This window comes from Cyprinus carpio, chromosome A9, assembly GCF_018340385.1.
Source record: "Cyprinus carpio isolate SPL01 chromosome A9, ASM1834038v1, whole genome shotgun sequence".
NCBI lineage: Eukaryota > Metazoa > Chordata > Actinopteri > Cypriniformes > Cyprinidae > Cyprinus > Cyprinus carpio.
In genome coordinates this window covers 18286746-18306178 of record NC_056580.1, presented here as the reverse complement: position 1 = coordinate 18306178, position 19433 = coordinate 18286746, and the positions used below count along the sequence as shown (strand labels likewise).

Genomic DNA, 19433 nt, shown 5'->3' with positions numbered 1-19433 from the left:
TTCTTGAAATATATTTGATTTAGTATATATATATTAACTGCATCCAAAATAAAAGTTTGTGTTTACATAATATGTGTGTGTACTGTGTATATTTATTATGTATATATAATTACACATGTATATATTTAAAAATTATATATTATATATCATTTATATTACATATAAATATAACATATTTTTCTTAAATATATAGCCTACATGTACAGTATGTGTGTGTATTTATATACATAATAACAGTACACATGTAAACATGAAGTCCCAAACTGGCCAGAAAACACAGTGAACGGGTGGGAAAAGGACCAGGCAAAAAGTTCAAGGCTGACCAGGGAGGTGCTGGCCTTGGGGAACCATAACTAGGAAACACAGAGGGTGGGAAGGGAGGAATGGGAACTTGACTGGAGTCACCTTTAGATAGAGGGAGCGGCCTAACTGGCCAAACTTCCAGCTGGGCTTGGTAACAGAGACAGATTCAGGGGCAAAGACTGAATTGGCAGGGAAGACGTATGTCCTGGGAACAGGCTCAGAGACAGGCACTGGACTGTGCTCTGGGGCTGAAGAAGACACTGGGACTGCTCTCTCTGGTGTGGGCTCTGCAACTGCTCTTTCAGGAGCTGGAGTGGGCTCAAAAACGACATCTCCCTCTGGAGCTGGCTCGGGAACAGAACAACCTGGACCGGAGTGGACTTGGGAGCTTCACATTCAGGAATTTCACACTCTGTGACCACAACAGGTTTGGCAGACAAGACTTGCAACAGATTCAGAAAAGGCCTCTGCAGCCATTAAAACGGGCAGCTTCCATGGCTGTGAGAGCAGGCATAGACAACAGTCCAGAGAATGTCTCTGTGGACATGACAGAGCCGGTAGAAACTGTCTCGGAGGGCATGACATGACTGGCAAGTACACACACCCTGACTTGACATAAATGGCAGGCAGTTTAGAAGAATTCACTAGATTAGATGCCTCTGGAACTATAGGACTTGGGACTTGAGAAGGAAGGACAGTAGACAGCACAGGCTATTCTCTTTCTCTGCTTTCGGTGAGTGGATACTATGTGCTTGACTGCCTCTGTAGTATCTGTAGCTAACTCGGCCAGCGGAATTGCAGTGAACTTCGTCAACTCAGCGGTGGCTGAAACTGACTTGAAGTGACTGGGACAGGCTTAACTGACTGATGGACAACAGTTGACTTGACTGACTCAGGAATAACAAGAGCACACTCAGCTGATTCTGGAAAGACAGAAATTGATTCTGCAGATTCAGAAGTAGCAGGAACTGACTCGACTGACTGAGAGATGCTGATGGTTGACTTGACTGGCTCTTGAATAACAGAAGTGGACTTGACTGATTTGTGGATGACGGAAGTTGACTCAGACTTAGAGTTGACTGGAACTGACTTGAACTGAGCTGCCAACTTGGCCATCTTAGAAATGATTGGAGCGGGCTTGACTGGATCTGGAATGACTGGAGTGGGCTTGGCTGGCACAGAAATATCAGTAGTACTCTTGGCTGATTCTAGGAAGACGGAGGTTGATTCTGCAGATTCAGAAGTGGCTGGAACTGACTTGAATGTCTGGGAGATGACAGCAGTTGACTTGAATGGCTCAGTCCTAATATATATACATAATTTTTGTATTCTTGCAATATATTTCTCATAATACTGTATATGATCAACATTTGTAGAAGAGAGCATGCATTTAAAAAAACTAGTAGTTCCAATATGTAATGTAATAGCAGAGCTTTCTCAGTCCTTCCTGTGACTGTGAACAGTGTGAGGCTGCTTACGAAAGCTGGAAAAGCCCTTCTCGTGTTCCTGAAAGTCTATAGTGGGTCAATCACATGTGGTTAAGTCTGCAGCTGGTGCTGTGTGCAGTGAGACATGCCCCCCACCCTGTCTGTCTGATGATAGCCACCTCCACCTGTCTGTCTCCTTCTGTCTCTCTCTCCACCACACACACAAAACCATGAAACTGCTTGCTAACCTTTTATAAGGATGTATGTTATGAACGTCAATCATCTTTAAAAACTAAGTAATTTTATGGATAGAGGGAGTGAGAGATGTTATGCTATGTTAATGATGCACTTAATTGATTTCCTGGATGCCATTTATTTAGATTGATTTTGCTTTTCCTAATATGTATGGATAAGTTTCAAAACTCATCTTGTACCATTTGTGCTGCAGTTATACTTAAAATTTGATGGCTTGTCGAAGAGATTTGTGCTATTACTTTTCCATGATTTTTCTCTGGTGGACATTAAAACAGTTGAAAAACGTCCCATAATATATTACTTTAAAAGAGGGAACTAAGCCATATCTAGAGACCAGAATATCATAGACACTCGAAGGTTGGCTCTTTTGACTTGGTCCAGCAACCAGCTGTATCACCATAGCAAACATATTTCATTGCAACATGCAAATCAACACAAAGCAACCACATATCAATGCCTTGGGAACTACCCAGAACACCTTAGCCAGTGCATAATTAAAAAAAGAGTCTGAACACTTTTACAACCCTAGTGGTCGACTGATATATGTACAAGGCCAATATATTGGATGATATGTCATTTTTCAAATATCGGCATCGGCCGATAAGTTTTTCTGCTTGGCCGATGTGTTCGAGGCGGGACTTTTATTTTGATGGCACTGAGAACGGCAGTGCCTGAGCGCACAGTGCTCACACTCTCCCTCTTGTTTAATGTCATGTTGTTAACAGTTCTATTTAATATGGATAGAAGTCTGTCTAATAATTCGATAGAACAGTTAAACAAAGGAATAAATGTATACACAAAGTATTATAAAGATTGCTTTTATATTATTAGTAATAGAAAGGCAAGCATAATACAATTACGCATTTATATAATTTAAACAAATCTTTGAATGACTAATAAACATTTAATATCACAAACCTTGCAAATTTAGTCGAATCCAGCTGTGAGATCTTGTGAAGTGTGCATTTTTATCCAGCATGATCGCGTGTTCTCTGTGTGACGGTCGCTCCATGTGAATTGAATGCTTTAAACTTTAAACTCGTGATTTCAAATTATTCCGCGCTTTATGCATTTGCCCACTGTCATATTCATGTCATTTTCTCTGTGTGCTGTATGTAAAATGAGTGTTACCCTGGCTTTATTTGAAAAATATGATTCCCAATGCACACAAACTTCCCAGAATACTGAGTGCCCTGTTGGTTACAGTGTTTACTTACTTTTTAATTATATTTTTATTGAATATTTATTTATTTGTGAAAAATACTTTGTCATCTAAAGTATAAGTATGTTTATTTTACACATTTATTTTTTAATCCATTGTCAAATGATTTCAAATTTCTTAAATATTATTAATAATAATAATAAAAATTATATTGGCTTTATATCGGCTATAGACCCCCCTGCTTTCCAAGTTATCGGCATCTGCATCGGCTGTCGAAAAACCAATATCAGTTGACCACTAACTTGTAGCAACATCCTGGCATCTCATGGTGGCAAAACTTACTTACATTGTGTACAAATCAAATTTTCCTTACATCCCCTAAATATTGCAAGCGTACATTTTGGGATGCGTATGGAACAGTAGCTCATCTCTTTGAAATTAATTTTTTTTTTCTGTAAGTAAATGCTGAGGAGCTTTTTGCTGTCTTTAAGCATCTCAAGATGCTGTCTCAGCAGTATCACTGCGTAGGTGGAGGCAGATATCATAAAGCACCACTGTGATTAGCATTCTTTGAATCTATCTTTCCCTTTAAACTCACCCTCTCCTTCCTCCTTTTGTTCTTTTCTCTCACTCTCTCTTTTTATTTCTCTCGCCACTTTTGATGTGCCAGTTTCTTCAGCTCTGCCCTGGCCTAACGCAGGCAAATCCAGGGGAGCAGGCCAAGGGTAAACAGCAGCATTGTACCTACATTAATTTGAAAAGGCAGTTATTTGTTTACCATCCTGGAATTAAGCACAGCAAGACTGGTTAAGTGTATAACAAGAGAGCCTTATAGCCAAATGAGGCTTCAGCACTTTATACTGTAAGAAATTCTCCTGTTTTTCCTTCCTGTCTCATGAAATTGGTGTCACCCGCATCTATTTACGTGATTACCCTCGAGCAGTGTTTGCTAAAGCACAACACAGCCTCCCCAGAGTTAAACAACCAACAGTAGTATGTTTTTTTTTTTTTTTTTTACAATTTGCACATGCTACATTTGCAGTCTTAAAGAGATATTTACCCCCAAAATGCATATTCTTTCATCATTTACTCTCCCTCATGTCGTTTCAAACTTTTATGACTTTCATTTGTGAAATACAAATTTAGCTGATGTCTGCATTTAAATGTGGTACACTGCGATTGATTTGAAGACACAATTGACTTATCAGTATGCCCCTCCCCTCAAACGCAGATGAGCCAATGGCAGTCGAGTATCAGTTAAACGGGGAGTGGAACTCGGACATCTGTACGTTTCAGCACCATAGAGAAAGATTGGAAAATCCGGTGCTTGCATCGTTTTTATGGGGTTTATGCTTCAAAAATGGAAAAAACGATGTGCCTGGGGTACTTGTAACAGTGATTCCAGGTATCCTGAGAGGATAAACAATAAAATTTATTTTATTCTATTTCCTAAACCCAAACAAAATGGAACAAAATGTCCCAAAGCATTCACCCCCAATCCCAATGAAGACAAAAACTTTCGTTTTCTGGTTGTCGTTACAATTTTCATCTGCTCAAGCAGAACGTTAATGTCATCTTGTGCTTAAGCAAGGTATCTCTGGCTAAAACTAGCTAACCTTAAAGTTATTGAGTCCATACAAACCTAAATAGCAGACTATTCTCGCATCTTGTGCTGTGTAGGGGAAAAACACATAAAGTCTCATCATATTAAACTGGTTAAATGTAATTTAATTTAATCGTACCCTGCGATACATGAACAGTGAACAGTGTTCCAGGATGTTGCATACGTGATCATGACGAACGTAACATGAGGCTTCTTCCTGCTTGCATTGTGATCTGTAAACCCTCACTTCCAAATTAATAACCACAGTATTTATTTTACAATCTTTTATATAGCCCTCCAATGCATATTTAAGTCCCACTGTGTCCAAAATTTATCAAAAAGATCAACAAGGTTTTCACACTGACAGCTGTCATTGTAAGACAATTAGAAACTCTGTTTGTTTGTCTGAGTTCGCAACGGTAACTAAGGGGGGCAGGGCTTACCAATCGGTCAATTATTGATGTCCATCCTGGAGTGACGCGTGTTCCTGTGTAACGCTTCAGAAGACTTGGAATGAGATAATTTTGGTGTGAATGCTTGGTGCTGCTTTTGAACACTCCTTCACCACGTGTCTACTGTATTTAGATGAGTTCTAACAGTGCAGCCTGCTGTTGTGTCTTTTTGAATTAGCACTGTCAAGTATGTAGACATTTGATTTTCCCTTAGCGATACTTCTGAGCAAACACAATTCAAAAATCAGTGTAGCTGTAATGTGTGTATGTGTGCATGAACTCTGAAGTAAAGGACAGTGTTTTGATAGAAAATTCTGTGGTTTGTTATTTCCTTTTGTCCTCCACTCTCATGTAAAAAGTCTGTTTCTCTTACTGCTGTAAGCAAGAAGTCAAAAGGAACACAGGAGTGGACACCCTTTGCTTTATCTTTATCTTCATTTTTAATTAAATTCTGTCCAAAAACAGACCTGTGACAATTTGTGCACAAAAAATTGTTATCATAAAACCATCCCCTTCTATTTAGCAATCATATTACAGTACTACTCAAACTGTACTGTTAATGTAACAATATGCATTATATTATTATTAGGAAATAATTTGTTTTGTATGGAATTTGACACCAGGTGGTCAAGTTAAATCTTTATCAGGCCCAGCTAAAGAGGGCGCTATGGAGTCTATGTCATATTAAAATCAATGCACAGCACTTTCTTTGTTCTGTGGAACATAAAAGAAGACGTTTTGTCTATACAATGGAAGTCAATGGGCTGCAGTGTTATTTGGTTCATAGTGTTCTTAAAAATATTTTGTTTTGTGTTCTGTACAAGAAAGAAATGCATACAGGGTTGGAATGACATGAGGGTGAAAAAATTATGACATTATTTTCATTTTTGTGTGCACTATAACTTTACATCATTCTCTTTACATGTATTAGAAGATTACATAAACTTAGGTTTACATTTGTAATGTCTATAGACTGTAGTTAATCTAAAAGAAGTGTTTGTTGTTTATTGAGTGTTTTCTGTCTTTCTCCACAGATCCCCAGCTCAAGGGTATAGTGACCAGGTTATATTGCAGGCAGGGCTACTACTTGCAAATGAACCCAGATGGATCTCTTGATGGGACTAAGGATGACAGTAGTAATTCTTGTGAGTTCCCTCAAATTTCATCATTATTACACATAATAAATAATCAAAACATGAACATGTTTCAGAAGGAATAACCCCTGCTTGATATTTCTGGTGCTCAATATGTTACAGCTACACTTAAAAAGTAATGTGTGCACAAATGCATATCATTATTTTTACTACACACACTTATAAAACCCCTGTTACTGATTAATTTTATGTAGTTATCACTGTTGCTGATATGGCAGTAGGCTGGTCCTTGGGGAGATGTGTGTGCATGTGAGGTGATAACTCAGGAGGCTGTGGTGTATTATTAGCCTCTACTGGGCCTGCTTTTCAAATGCTTCAGGCCAGCTGCTTAATTTGATTTTAATATGCAGCTGTAATGAAAGAGTGACACACAGAGGGCTCTCTGTCAGTCACACACTCAAGAGATGACATTTGTGACACTAAGAAACACACCTACACAAATGCAGAAAATAACTGTAGTGTTGGCATATAACAATAAAAACATTGTTTGATCATTTTTATCAGATATATTACATTTTTACTAAAGTAATCAAAGTTTCCCTGAAGTAATCAAACAACAGCAGAAAATAGAGTTTCCTTCCCAAAAGGAAAACATATTGATTTTTTTATAGAAACTATATAATAACTATATAGATAATCCACTTGTTTTTCATCTATTATTTAAAGGGGTCATGAACTGAGAAATCAAAAATCCCTTGATCTTTTGACATATAAGAGGTCATCTTACTATAAAAACATCCTATAAGTTTCAGAACTCAAAACTTTCTCATTAGTAAAAAAACAGCTTATATTGAAGCCAGTCTGCCAAAACGACAGCTTGTGGAATGTGCGGCTCTATGACGTAATAGAGTGGAGGTAAACCCCACCTCAGCAGAAGAAGATCTATGCCTGCTTCTACATCACTGCCTGTTGAGCCTCGCCCACTGATTCGTGCACTTAGTGTAAATAACCAGAGAGACGAAAGCAGGTCTACACAGAAACCAAACAATAAAGATGGCTTCGAATTTTTTATTTTTATTACGTGATCATTATTGCTTTGTCTGATATTACAGATCGTTTGATATGAACTGAGTATTTATGCATTTTTGACCTAAATCACAGCAGCGTCCATGTGTGAAGGATGTAGCTGTCAAACACACACAACTGTTTGCCATAGCAGTGGGCGTTTATTTCCGAGTCTACAATCTGCCACACCTATTCAAACTGTGCATTCTGATGAGCGGGGGTCAAAACAGGACAGAAAATAGCCTATTACTGCTAAAATATTATGTTTTTTTTTTTTTATGTAAAAATCTTGATAATATTATAAGCGGACCTCAGAGAACAGTACAAAATAATAAAAAAAAGCAGTTCATGACCCCTTTAATAATTAGATTTTGTGAAATTGCTTTTGCTATCTTAAAAATTCTTGAATAAATACCACTTGCTTTGATTTTTTTTAGGTTATTGATATGGGTTATTTATATAAATTCTGTAAGTCGCAAAGCCAAATATAAATAAACATAAAAAATAAAAAGAATGAAATAGCATTCAATATCATGCTCTCTTTGGAAGGCAAGGATGCAAAGTCCATTTTGTGCCCTTCTAAGAATCTGTTCCAATGTGCGCGTGGAGCACTTCCAGAAACTCACTTTGATGTAACCATCCCACTCATATTTTGCCACACCGGAGTCTTCCAGACCAGGGCTTTTCTGATATAATTTTCATTCAAGCACCCCGGGAGCTCTGCCAATTATCAGTGAGTTGAATTGAGTTCATCACACTATAGGTTTAAATCACCCCTTTGGATGCACTTAGTGTCACCAGCTAGGCTGTTTCTCCCCTCCAGTACAAACAATGGCCATTACCTAACAAGACCGAAGAGCTGCTCCAATAACAAAAGATCCATTAAATCTGCCACGCACTACTACTGCCTCGAATCGCCAGCCTTCTATGCTCCAGCTTGTAGCGCCAGGCTTCTGTTGCTGCCCACTGGGCATAAAAACAATTATTCTACATATTATGAGGCTTCCATTCAATTTCTGTGTATTAGTTTTTATGCTCCACACTATCCCTGTTTATGCACTCTGTAGAGTGCGTGCCATGTTCAGTTTATGGGTTGAGATTTGAAGCCCATTGTTTATCATTCTAATTCCATTTTATTGATGTTTGCTATTATTATTATTATTAGGGTCAGAGGTTTGTTCCACATCCTAATCACTCTTAGAACTGCATTGCAACATTAAAAGCACCTTAGCAGCCTCATGCTCAGACTTTCTTCAAAAATTGTAACAGTTTTGTGTTAATTTTCAAATTTGACAGCAATTCCTTAGTTCTTTTTTTAGATATAATTTGTTGAATTTTGAATTGATGGGAAAGTTACGTTTGTTAACCCCATATTGTCTTTACAGCGTTGTTCAACCTCATCCCTGTGGGCCTTCGGGTCGTTGCTATTCAGTCTGTGAAGACGGGATTGTACATTGCCATGAATGGAGAAGGCCATCTGTACACATCAGTGAGTACATGGTCGTATACTTGGGATAACAATTCTAACAATCCTATTGATTAAACTTCAGATGTTTGTGACAAATTCAGGCATTACAGATGGCAGACTCCGTTGTGCTGTTACAGAAGCTAGTGAATTACTGTCTACATAAGCAGCATCATTCTAAGGCAGTATCCCATAGCTGTAATAACTAAGTGATTGTATATGGGAGAATTGATACAAAACTGATTTTACATTAGCTATTCTAAAGATGTTATTATTTAATAGCCATAAAAATACATAGCACACACAAATATTTGGTAAAATAGTCAGTTGCAATTAGAATAAAGTATGTCTTATAGAGAGGCTCACTTTGTTCTTAAACAGGTTTTGATTGGATTTTAAATCTACCATAGTTAAATTTAGAAACATGACTTTGCGATTTTGGACACAAAATCTGTAGTCTGCCCACTCTCGTTTGCAATATCTGTCAGTGGTTCACTCTGAGATGTTGGCATGGCCATCTCATTTACAATGACACATCAGCTCAGGCTCAAAGCTGATACCCTCTTCACTACTGCTTTATTCACCTTGAGCTCAAACTCATCTGAAGAGATATTCTGACGGCAGATAAAAGATGAGTCATTGTGACCACCACAAATGTTTGGGCAGAACATCTTGTCATCCAGTATTTTATTCTGTAATAACTGATGTTGCACTAATACACAGAAGACCTATATGTCCAGATAGCACGGCTCAAAATTGCGGCCGCATATTTGGCAGCATTTGTGAGAGTGCACATAATTGTTATGGTGTGATCTGTCTTCATTTCTCTGAAAAACTTTTGTGAATTACTGCACAGTGTGTGCCTGCTGTGAGCTGAAACAGTCCACCATTCTATTTCAACGTTACATAACCAATTAAGCTTCATCTTTACATTCTTAACATTAATGCGTATTTTAGATTGGTTATATTAGTTGCCAATCACACCCTTTCGCTGCACTCCAATGTCACGTGTCAGGGAACTAATTCAGAACCGACCAGATTTTGCTCCAAACGGTTTTTGTTTTATTTCAGCCGATCTCTGTTCTGGACTTGCACAAACTGCATTGAAATCATTTTCCAAAATGTCATTTTTGGTTAAATATTACGAAGTTTGTTAACGGCCGTTAACAGAGGCTTGAGACCCTTAAGATGGACGCAAAGAGAAGAAAATACTGTAGCAGGCATAACAAGGTCACTGTTCACTATGTGCAAAATATATAAAGAAAATCCTAAATATTGAATTGGTAGTGGGGGTTTAAAGAACAAAGCAGTGCTGCGCTGCTGTTCTATAAGCGCCACCTGCTGTTCAGAGAGTGTATTTGCATTTTCATTCAGACCGTTTGCTGTTTTTGTTTCTTGCAGATTATTTATGTAGCATAATTTCACAAAGCTTAAGTCAGACCATTCTGTTTTTGCTTCAGATTTTTAAATAATACATTCTAATTTACATCTGAAACTGCTCATGTATGCAGCATCTTTGTTTGGATCATGATTAAAATGCTGTGGTTGTCTCTTATTTTAAATGGCTACAGATACAGACTGTAATAGAGCAGATAAACATCTTGTTCATGTACTCATATTTTCATTATTTCTTGTCTCTTGCTTTTAAAAAAATATATATATTTCACCTTTACCAGATGGTTAATTACTGGCAACCATGGCAATCAGTGAGGTGTTACTTTTCCTCTCTGGTGCTGGTCATTATTTGACAGAGCACTGCACAGTACAAATTCATCTTTTCCATGAGCACTTGGAATCCTGTTGATACGCGATCTATAGCTCCTAAAACTTTGGAACTTTGCATTATAGCACTTCTTATGCTGCTACTTCCTTAGAATGAATCACATTATTTTCCTAATTTATAAGTCATTTTGGATAAAAGCGTCTACTGAATTAATGAATTTAGTTGTAAATGTAATTGTAAATGTAATAGTCACCACATACTGTACAGATAACTTTGCATACAGAGAAAGGGTGGTGTGACCCCCAGAATTATTTAGATAGTTTTAGACATTTATGCCACACTTAAAATATCATATGTTTTCTAAAGTGTTTCTGTATATGCCCCAGACATGTTTCCAATTATAAAGGTATTTTTAGTGCTAGACATTAGTTTTAAAATAATGGTTATATGGACTAGACATGTTGATATGCAGAAGCTGTTCTTCCATGGTATCAAGCTAAAATTTCCAAAATTCAGCAAACAACTGACCCGGCATATTTCACTGGGTAGTCTTATGCAATGACAATCTTTCTCGGTCCTAATGGGCTTACTGATCAACTCTATGGATGTGCCCACACACTCTCTAAGCTTTCTATCACTGCTTCTTTTCTGCTCTTTCTGTTCCTGTGTGAATGACTCAGGTAATGGCAGAGAAAGCTCCCCTCCTTTTTCTCTGTCTGCTCTCTGAGGTTTGTACATTCATTTGTCATTATTCCTCTTTTCTATGAGAATGTGCAGTTATTACCTGACCCTCCATCCATTAGAGGCCATTTTTCATTAGTGAATAAAAAAAGCTTATCCTGTAGATGCCCTCAGATTTTTTATTAAAAATGACATTTAATTCTAGCACTACAGCAAACATGAGTTTAACCATTTTGAAGAGCTTTATACTTAATAGAGTTTATACTTTCTGCTAAATTACATTAATAAAAATAACAAATGGAATTAATAGTATTTATAGCATTTTGGGTAAGACTGCAAGGCATGAAAATAGACCAGAATGATATTTATTATTATTCTGAGACCACTAAAACTTGTCTGCTGTGGCTAATGTGAGTTTTGAAACAATTTTGTGTCCGTTTCTGTCATTCCAGCATTTTATTCAATCACAGATTAATAACATTTTATAGTGTACGATCAATCGTTACTCATTTGCCTTCATCAGTCAAACATAAATGAAGGCACACTGACAGGCCACTTTGATTAGTTGATCTCTATTCTCTCTTAGAGTCAGGCTGAGAGAATACGATAGTCCTGTTGAATAGAGCAGAATTCCATTAGGGAACTCTAGCACTGCATCCTAGTCTTTTGTCTGTCAAGCCTTTTTTTCTGTCAAGCGCGGAGTACAAGTGACCCGATAGTATCGAAACATACTGGAGTTTCACCACAATGGATTCATGCCTGGGAGAAAAGAAAGACTTATATAATCTTCCATTTTTCAATCCATCTCTTTTGTTCAAAGGGCTCAAACTCTGCTTTCCAGTCTGCCGTTGATGTTCATAGGCTGATTCATCCTTTGGAATAACAATCAAGCTCCTTTTGTGGGTGGCTGCAGGTGTGACAGTTATGCAGTTAGATAAATACAAAGAAGCATTGCTCTAAAAAGCAAACTTACTTGTCTGCTTGAGTGAATGAGAAATTTGCATTTAACTATTAAAACAAATGGCAAAGAACATTAGGCATATTCATTCATTTTAGTCACTTTATGAAGTTATAAGGCCGAGTGATTTGGATTTTCGTGGGTCTCTGGCTCTCTTCAAAGCTGTTTGTTCTCCTCTATGGATTGAAGAGGTCTATAGCTTTATCGCCCTGCCACACTTGTTAGAGCTACCTTTCATGAGTGTTAGACTGACTCTTCACATCAGTAGACTAGCCCCTGTAGGCTTACATCCCTTTGGTGCTTGTGTAGTTTGTGAAGTAGAGCCAATTTGATTTGTTAAGTATGTGATTTATTTTATGAACACTTACTGTATGATGCAGCCAAAGCATTGTGCAGTAATGCATACATTTTATTATGGATATTTTTGCCATATTACTAAGTAATAGAGCTTTTAGTCCTATGAATTAATGTAATCACATCAGTCATCTCCTGACATAATGACAATATTTCCGGTCACTTGATGTTTTTCTACAGTACTTGTAATCTCATTCAGTGTTGTTGGGATATAATAGTGGGTTATTCAAATCTTCAAATCTTCAGAAGTTGAAATCTTTTAATGTTTCCTGCTATGAGTTTGATGGCTGCCAGGATTTCTTGTATATGTTGGTTAAAGATAAGAATCTTCTTACAGCATATTTTTTTTTTTAGCAGTAATCTCATATCTAACCAGAGGTTTCACATAACCTGTCCAGTCAGAGATAAGCACAGTCCAATCCCTCTTCTCCCATTGATGGTCACTGCCTGACGATTGCAAGATTATCAGTGCCATTAAAACAAATAAAAAACCTTCACAATTTTTAGATTTAAAAAAAAAAAAAAAAAAAAAAAAAAAACACAACCTGAGGTTATAAGCTGTAACAGACAAGATATGAGTGAGTTCATCCCATGGTATTTTTCTCAGTGATGGCAGATGGCTCAGTCTGATTATAATCTCAAGAGTTTTATTCTCACCCTCATGTCTAAATCTTCTTACACATTTTTTGTTTGTTTGTTTTGTTTGAACAAGCAACCAAAATCACAGAGCATAATATTTTATGATGAAACGCCTTATTAGATGGAATACGCAAAAATGCTGTTGTTGTTGTTTTTTAAATAAGCTTCACCAACCTGTGCTACCTGAATGCAAAGGCAGCAGAGGGAGGAACCAGGGACTGGTGAGAAACCATCTTCATGCATTAATGAACAATAAGGTCAAAGCTACAAGCTGTCAGGGGACAAGTCATCTATAAATAGGCCTTTTTTCATTCTGTTAAGATGAATAATACCACAATTACTATTATGTCTTTTTTCTGTTATTGTACTTTGGCCTATATATAGTTATAACTATGCCCATGTCCATTGTGCAGACAATTAAATTTTGAATAGACTGTCACTAAGCATAAGCACTCTTGCATCACATAGCCCAAGGGTCAATGACAAGATGTCCGTACTTCTTTTTTTTTACTGGCATTGGTATAGAGAGCAGCCTACAGTAGCTCACCTATGAAACCAGTGCAGTCATTTAAAGGTGGATGGAGGTTTGGGAGGAAGGTGTTGTGTGAAAGCCCGGTCGCGGAGTTAATGGAGCCTCACCAGTGAGATGGAGCTTGGAGCACTGATAAAGTTTCCTTCTGCCAGCTTGTGCAGCAGAGAGGGGTCTTATTTGGAAATACATAGGCAAAACAAGGTCAGGTGACTAATGGAGGTGAAAGCAATTTCACTGTCAGGCAACATCTAAATGGAATCCTTTGCTTGCTCCCCGACAGTGGCATTACAGCCATGCCAGTTTTGTCTATTTTAGGCTGGCCATATCGTCAGGCAAGTTTGGCCACGTTTTCAATTTAAATGAATTTTTGTCATCTGTTTTCAGCCATGTAATGACTTTATGAGCTTTGGAACACAAGCTGTGAACACAAAAGGGCTTTATGGACTAAAGCATACAGTCGTCTGCTTGTGCACTATTCCTGAGTTTTGCAATGTGGGCCTGAGACATCCCATAGCAGGAAAAAAAATGTACCTATAAGATGCTACCCTTTGGGTTTGGTAAGATTTGTTATTGTGTTTGAAAGAAGTCATTTATGCTTGCCCAAGGATATGTTTATTTGGTCAAAAATACAGTAGAACCAGTAATGTTATGAAATCTATTATAATTTAAAAGGACTGTTTTCTATTTTAATATATTTCAAAATGTAATTTATTCCTGTTATGACAGTTTTCAGCAGCCATTACTCCACTGTCACATGATCCTTCGAAAATCATTCTAATATGCTGATTTGGTGCTGAAGAAACATTTCTTGTTTATGTCAGTTTTGGAAACAGTGTAATGCTTAAAGGGATAGTTCAAACAAAAATGAAAATTTACTCACCCTAAAGTTTTTCCAGAACCATATGAATTTCTTTCTTCTGCTGAACACAAAAGAAGATATTTTGAAGAATTTGGGTAACCAAACAGTAACACTGTAGAATAAGTAACACTTATTCACTATTAAATACGACTTTTCCGTCAATAAATTCCTAATTTGCTGCTTATTAGTATTTAGTAAGGTAGTTGATAAGTTTAGGTAGAATAAGGCATTAATATGTGCTTACTAATTAATGGCTAATATTCTAGTAATATGCATGCTAATAAGCAACTAGTTAAGAGACCCTAAAATAAAGTGATACCTTTTTCTGCAACTGTTTGGTTACCTTTCTTCAAAATACCTTTTTTTTCTCCTTTTTTTTTTTTGGAAACTACTTTGATAAATAGAAAGTTCAAAAGAACAGCATTATTTAAAATAATCTTTTATAATGTTATAAATGTCTTTACTGTCACTTATTTTTAAGGGCAATATTTTCCTAACCTTACTAAATGTAAGTTTCATCATTTACATCAAATTCTTAAATTTTATCAATACATTCAGTTACAATAATTCGACTCTGTATGATTGTTACCATTCAAATCAAAACACTATCAACAAACTCCATCTTTCCACTGCAGAGGAACAACTGAAGCTGCATCAAAAGTGCCATTTAAATGTATTTACACATACTGTTTAATGAAGATAAGAGGTTCCATAAATGCATTTACACCGTAAAATTGCAAATGCATAAATAATGTTTAATTTTTTTAACATTAAATATGTAACAGTAAATATGAAATGTTGGAAAAATGCAATGATACTTTTAAATATGAAACCAAACCACCAGTAGGTGGCGGCAAGTCATTGTCTGATTCAACCAATTCGTTCAAATGGCTAATTTATTCAATAAATAAAGCAAGTGACTGTCTTTATGAATGGCTCACTGAATCATTGACTCACCTGATTTGTTCAAAAATGCTGAATGTTCGGTAACGAAACACACCGTTGTGTGTTGCTCGGAGATGTGCGACTGTTCTGCTGTGGCTTTGCTGAGAACTATTTTCGTTTGCAAAAATGGTCAATAATGTGTCTAAAATGTGGGTCAGTTCATATTAACTACTTGTTTATTGAATTCTGTTGTATAAAAGCAGTGTCTTATTTGCAATCGTGCTGGTTCTTACGTGATGTTGCTTAGCTATATCATATGTTTTATAGAATATTTATCTTTTTTTCTACCACAGTATGTTTGTTCATGTTTGTTTCTTTGTGTGTGTTTTTGCGCCTATTAGTTTGGATTTTTCTGATACTGTCAATACATTTTCCGTTATCAGTCACAGTTTACACTGAAAGTAATAAAATCAGAATCATTCTCCCCAAAGTTTCGTGCTGCCCTAGTTATTGTTTGTTATTGATGTTTTAATCAGGTTACTTGTCTGGTCGGGCAAATAAAATTTTCTTTCACTTACCCCCTCACACAATCCACCTGTCCTGGACAAGTGGACAAGCATCAATGTCGAGCCCTGTAGTGTAACTTTGTTAGTTCACAAGTCCATAAAAATTTTGAGCTGTCCACTCAATAGAATCTCCATTTTTCCTTTGTGGAAGGGCCGTACAATCATAATGGAGCCTGGTAGCTTCAGTGGTCCTCAAATGAAAGGGTGGGGGGTTCTGTCAGGTAAAATCACTTTGTAAAATCTGCCTATGTCTTCATAAAAAAGGATGCTGTAAGAAAGAGACGGCCTACTTTTGGAGCCATGCGTTATGTGTATCTGACAGATAATCTGAGTGCAACAGAGTGGAAAGAACGCAGTATCGATAAGAGAGCTGGAGACAGTCTGAGAGGTGGACGATCTTCTTGATGGCACAAGAGGAAAAGCTCTGACTATGTCTGTGGATTTTCATATTGTTGTGCGCAGTAAGGCTTCAATTAAAGGATTAGTTCACTTTCAAATTAAAATTTCCTGATAATTTACTTACCTCCATGTCATCCAAGATGTTTATGTATTTCTTTCTTCAGTCGAAAAGAAATTAAAGTTTTTGATGAAAACATTACAATTTTCCATATAATGTACTTCAATGGACTCCAAACGGCTGAAGGTAAAAATTACAGTTTCAGTGCAGCTTCAAACGGCTATAAGCGATACCAGATGACGAATAAGGGTCTTATCTTGTGAAACGATTGGTCATTTAAAAAAAAAAAAATGTATATGCTTTATGAACACTTTTCTCTCACTTCTGCCTTCTGCCAACTGTCAAAACCAGAAGCCGCTCCGGTGGATGACGTAGCACGTTGGCATTGCATGATTAGTGATGAGCGCAGAGAGAGAGAACAAAACAAATGCCGTTCACGAATTAGAAGCACAAAATGAGTATTTATTAAGGAAAATGTCGGATGATTTCGATATAAGCCAAGAGGAGACTGGTTTTCCTTTGCTACGTTATCCGCCGGAACGGCTTCTGGTTTTGACAGTCGGCATCTTGGATGACATGGGGGTGAGTAAATTATCAGGAAATTTTAATTTGAAAGTGAACTAATTCTTTAAGACACTGACTATAGAAGCCCTAGTGGCTTATGCATTCGTGGAAAACATTTTCTCATCTCCAAACAAACAACTTATAACCTCACATAAAAATAAAATCATTGTATTGCATGGAGCTGTCAGTGTGGGAAGTAAGAATGCTAAGTGAAATCTCTAGTATAAACGGAATAAGAGGTATCTGTTTTATCAACAATTGATAAAAATATGAAGTGCATCTGCAATTAAACAACTGATAACCTCCCTTAAAAATAATATCAGGCATTTATAAGATCTTTGAATATAATGTTCGACAGGTACTGTATACAGTAAGTCTGTTTAGCTTCCCAATGAAGGTTTATGATCTTTATAATGAGACTATAATAAAGACACAATGCTTACTGTGTTAATTTGTAGTTGATCAATCTGACGACAAGACTTGGCTGTGAGTTGGTGGTGTGTTGACAGATTTAGAGAAAGCTATTGTTGAATGCTCACATTGTAATAAAAGGACACTCTCTATGACTCCTTGGATAAATGAGAATTTTTTTTTTTTTTTTTTGCAGAGACAGTATAATCAAATTTATTTTCCAAAGTAATTCAAATAAGAATATTTGACTGTTCAACATGAATATCAATAATACAAGTGAATTTCAAGTAGGGCTGTGCAATTAATCGAAATCGAATTGCAATCGCGATTGGAGACGTTGTGGTTTGCTAATCACAAAGTCTGTGATGTGGATGCGATATTACTCTGTTCCAGAGCATATGCATGACTGCCACCTTGAGTGGCAGACTTACTAACCAAGAGAGTGAGCCCACCTTCGTTCTCCCCAATCAGAACTGCTCTAGCCAACTGTGTAAACGCCCACCATACAAAAAAAAAAAAGGAAAGCGGGAGAGAATGTGTGATTATGGCGTCTATAGGGTCAGAATGATAGTTAGGCAAATTAATACTAAAGAAAAACTTATGTAATATGAGATTACTTTGGCTTCGAAATGACAGACACCAGACAAAAAAGGTAATGATAATTCGCAAGAGCTGTGTCACAACACATATCATGGGCTCCCTTATCGGTTCTGCTTTCAGTACTGGAGAATAAAAGATATATTCTTAGATGTTTTTATTAGTACATGAATGTTATCTTGCACATTTTATCTCCCCAACAGATTATAATTTGAAAAGAAGTTTATAATGCATGTTCGCTATTTCCAATTCAGAAGACTGCACATATAGCCTGTGTCTCTGAATGCTTCTCATACTCGCTCCTCTCTGCCGCATCCCACGGAGGAACCGTTTACACTTGCCGCACACACACAGTCTGTCTTGTAATGCTCGTTGTCTCCACGAGCGCATAGAACCCCTCCCAAAACACAATAGAAAATTTAATGGATTTAAGGGTTATAATGGGAATTATATTGGCTTTAATGTAAACTATAATGGTGTCTACTGGTATTTGATGGATTCTATTGGTGGGATGTAATCTGGCAGATGGGAAAAAATAGAACAGCGGTAATTCCTATTGGAATAATGCCCAAAACAAAAAGGAATTTTGTAATTGTTTAAATGGAAACCATAAGAATTTCTGTAATGGCTTCTATTGTTTTTCTCAGCAGGGTAACGATACCCATACTGATCTGCACACTATTGAAAATGTTAAGCTGAAGCTTGACTTTGCAAAATTAAAATCGCAAATCAAATCGCAATCGCAATATCTGTCAGAAAAAAATCACAAATAGATATTTTCCCCAAATCGCACAACCCTAATTTCATAGGTTTCTCATTTATTTCCTCTCACACACAAGAGGAGCTTTGAATGTCCTGTTCATTAGGGAACAGCTTGAAGAGCCTGTAGTTTTTGTTGGACAAGTGCACACTATAAACCTTAAATATGTTCATTCAACGTGTTGCAACTGTTTCATTAGCTGATTGGCAATGACCTAATTACTGATACCATCATTCGTTGTGGTTACAGCTTAAATTTCCATAAGGTGCTTCTAATTGTTGTCAACAGATTCTAGTTTGCTCTGACAGAAGCAGTGAAAGCATTTTATATTGTAAACTGCAGCATTTTGTGGTTGGATTAGTAATTTTGTTAGACCATTTTGTGGTTTCATTTTTAAAGGAGCCGTATGTAGGATTGTGGCCTAAACTGGTACTGCAATCACTATAAAAATACTGTAGAGCGGTGTATCCCCTCTCCCTACCCCGACTCGAGGTTGCCAGACGACGAACAGACGTACACAGTAAGTAATTATGTTTATGCTTCATGAGAGATATTTTGATAAGTAATTATGTATTTAAAAAATGTACTTATTGTCATTAGTTAAATATAATCGTAAAGATT

At 36.9% G+C, this 19433-nt stretch overlaps 1 protein-coding gene across 3 annotated transcripts in view; it reads left to right on the top strand.

Moving 5' to 3' along the window:
- fgf14 (fibroblast growth factor 14) overlaps positions 1-19433 on the top strand; it is a 131669-nt gene that overhangs the window by 75833 nt on the left and 36403 nt on the right. For all 3 annotated transcript variants that reach the window (XM_042763871.1, XM_042763872.1, XM_042763870.1), the window contains exons 2-3: positions 6237-6347; positions 8747-8850. In XM_042763871.1, coding sequence (XP_042619805.1) covers positions 6237-6347; positions 8747-8850 — 215 coding nt within the window. The remainder of the gene's footprint in view (positions 1-6236; positions 6348-8746; positions 8851-19433) is intronic.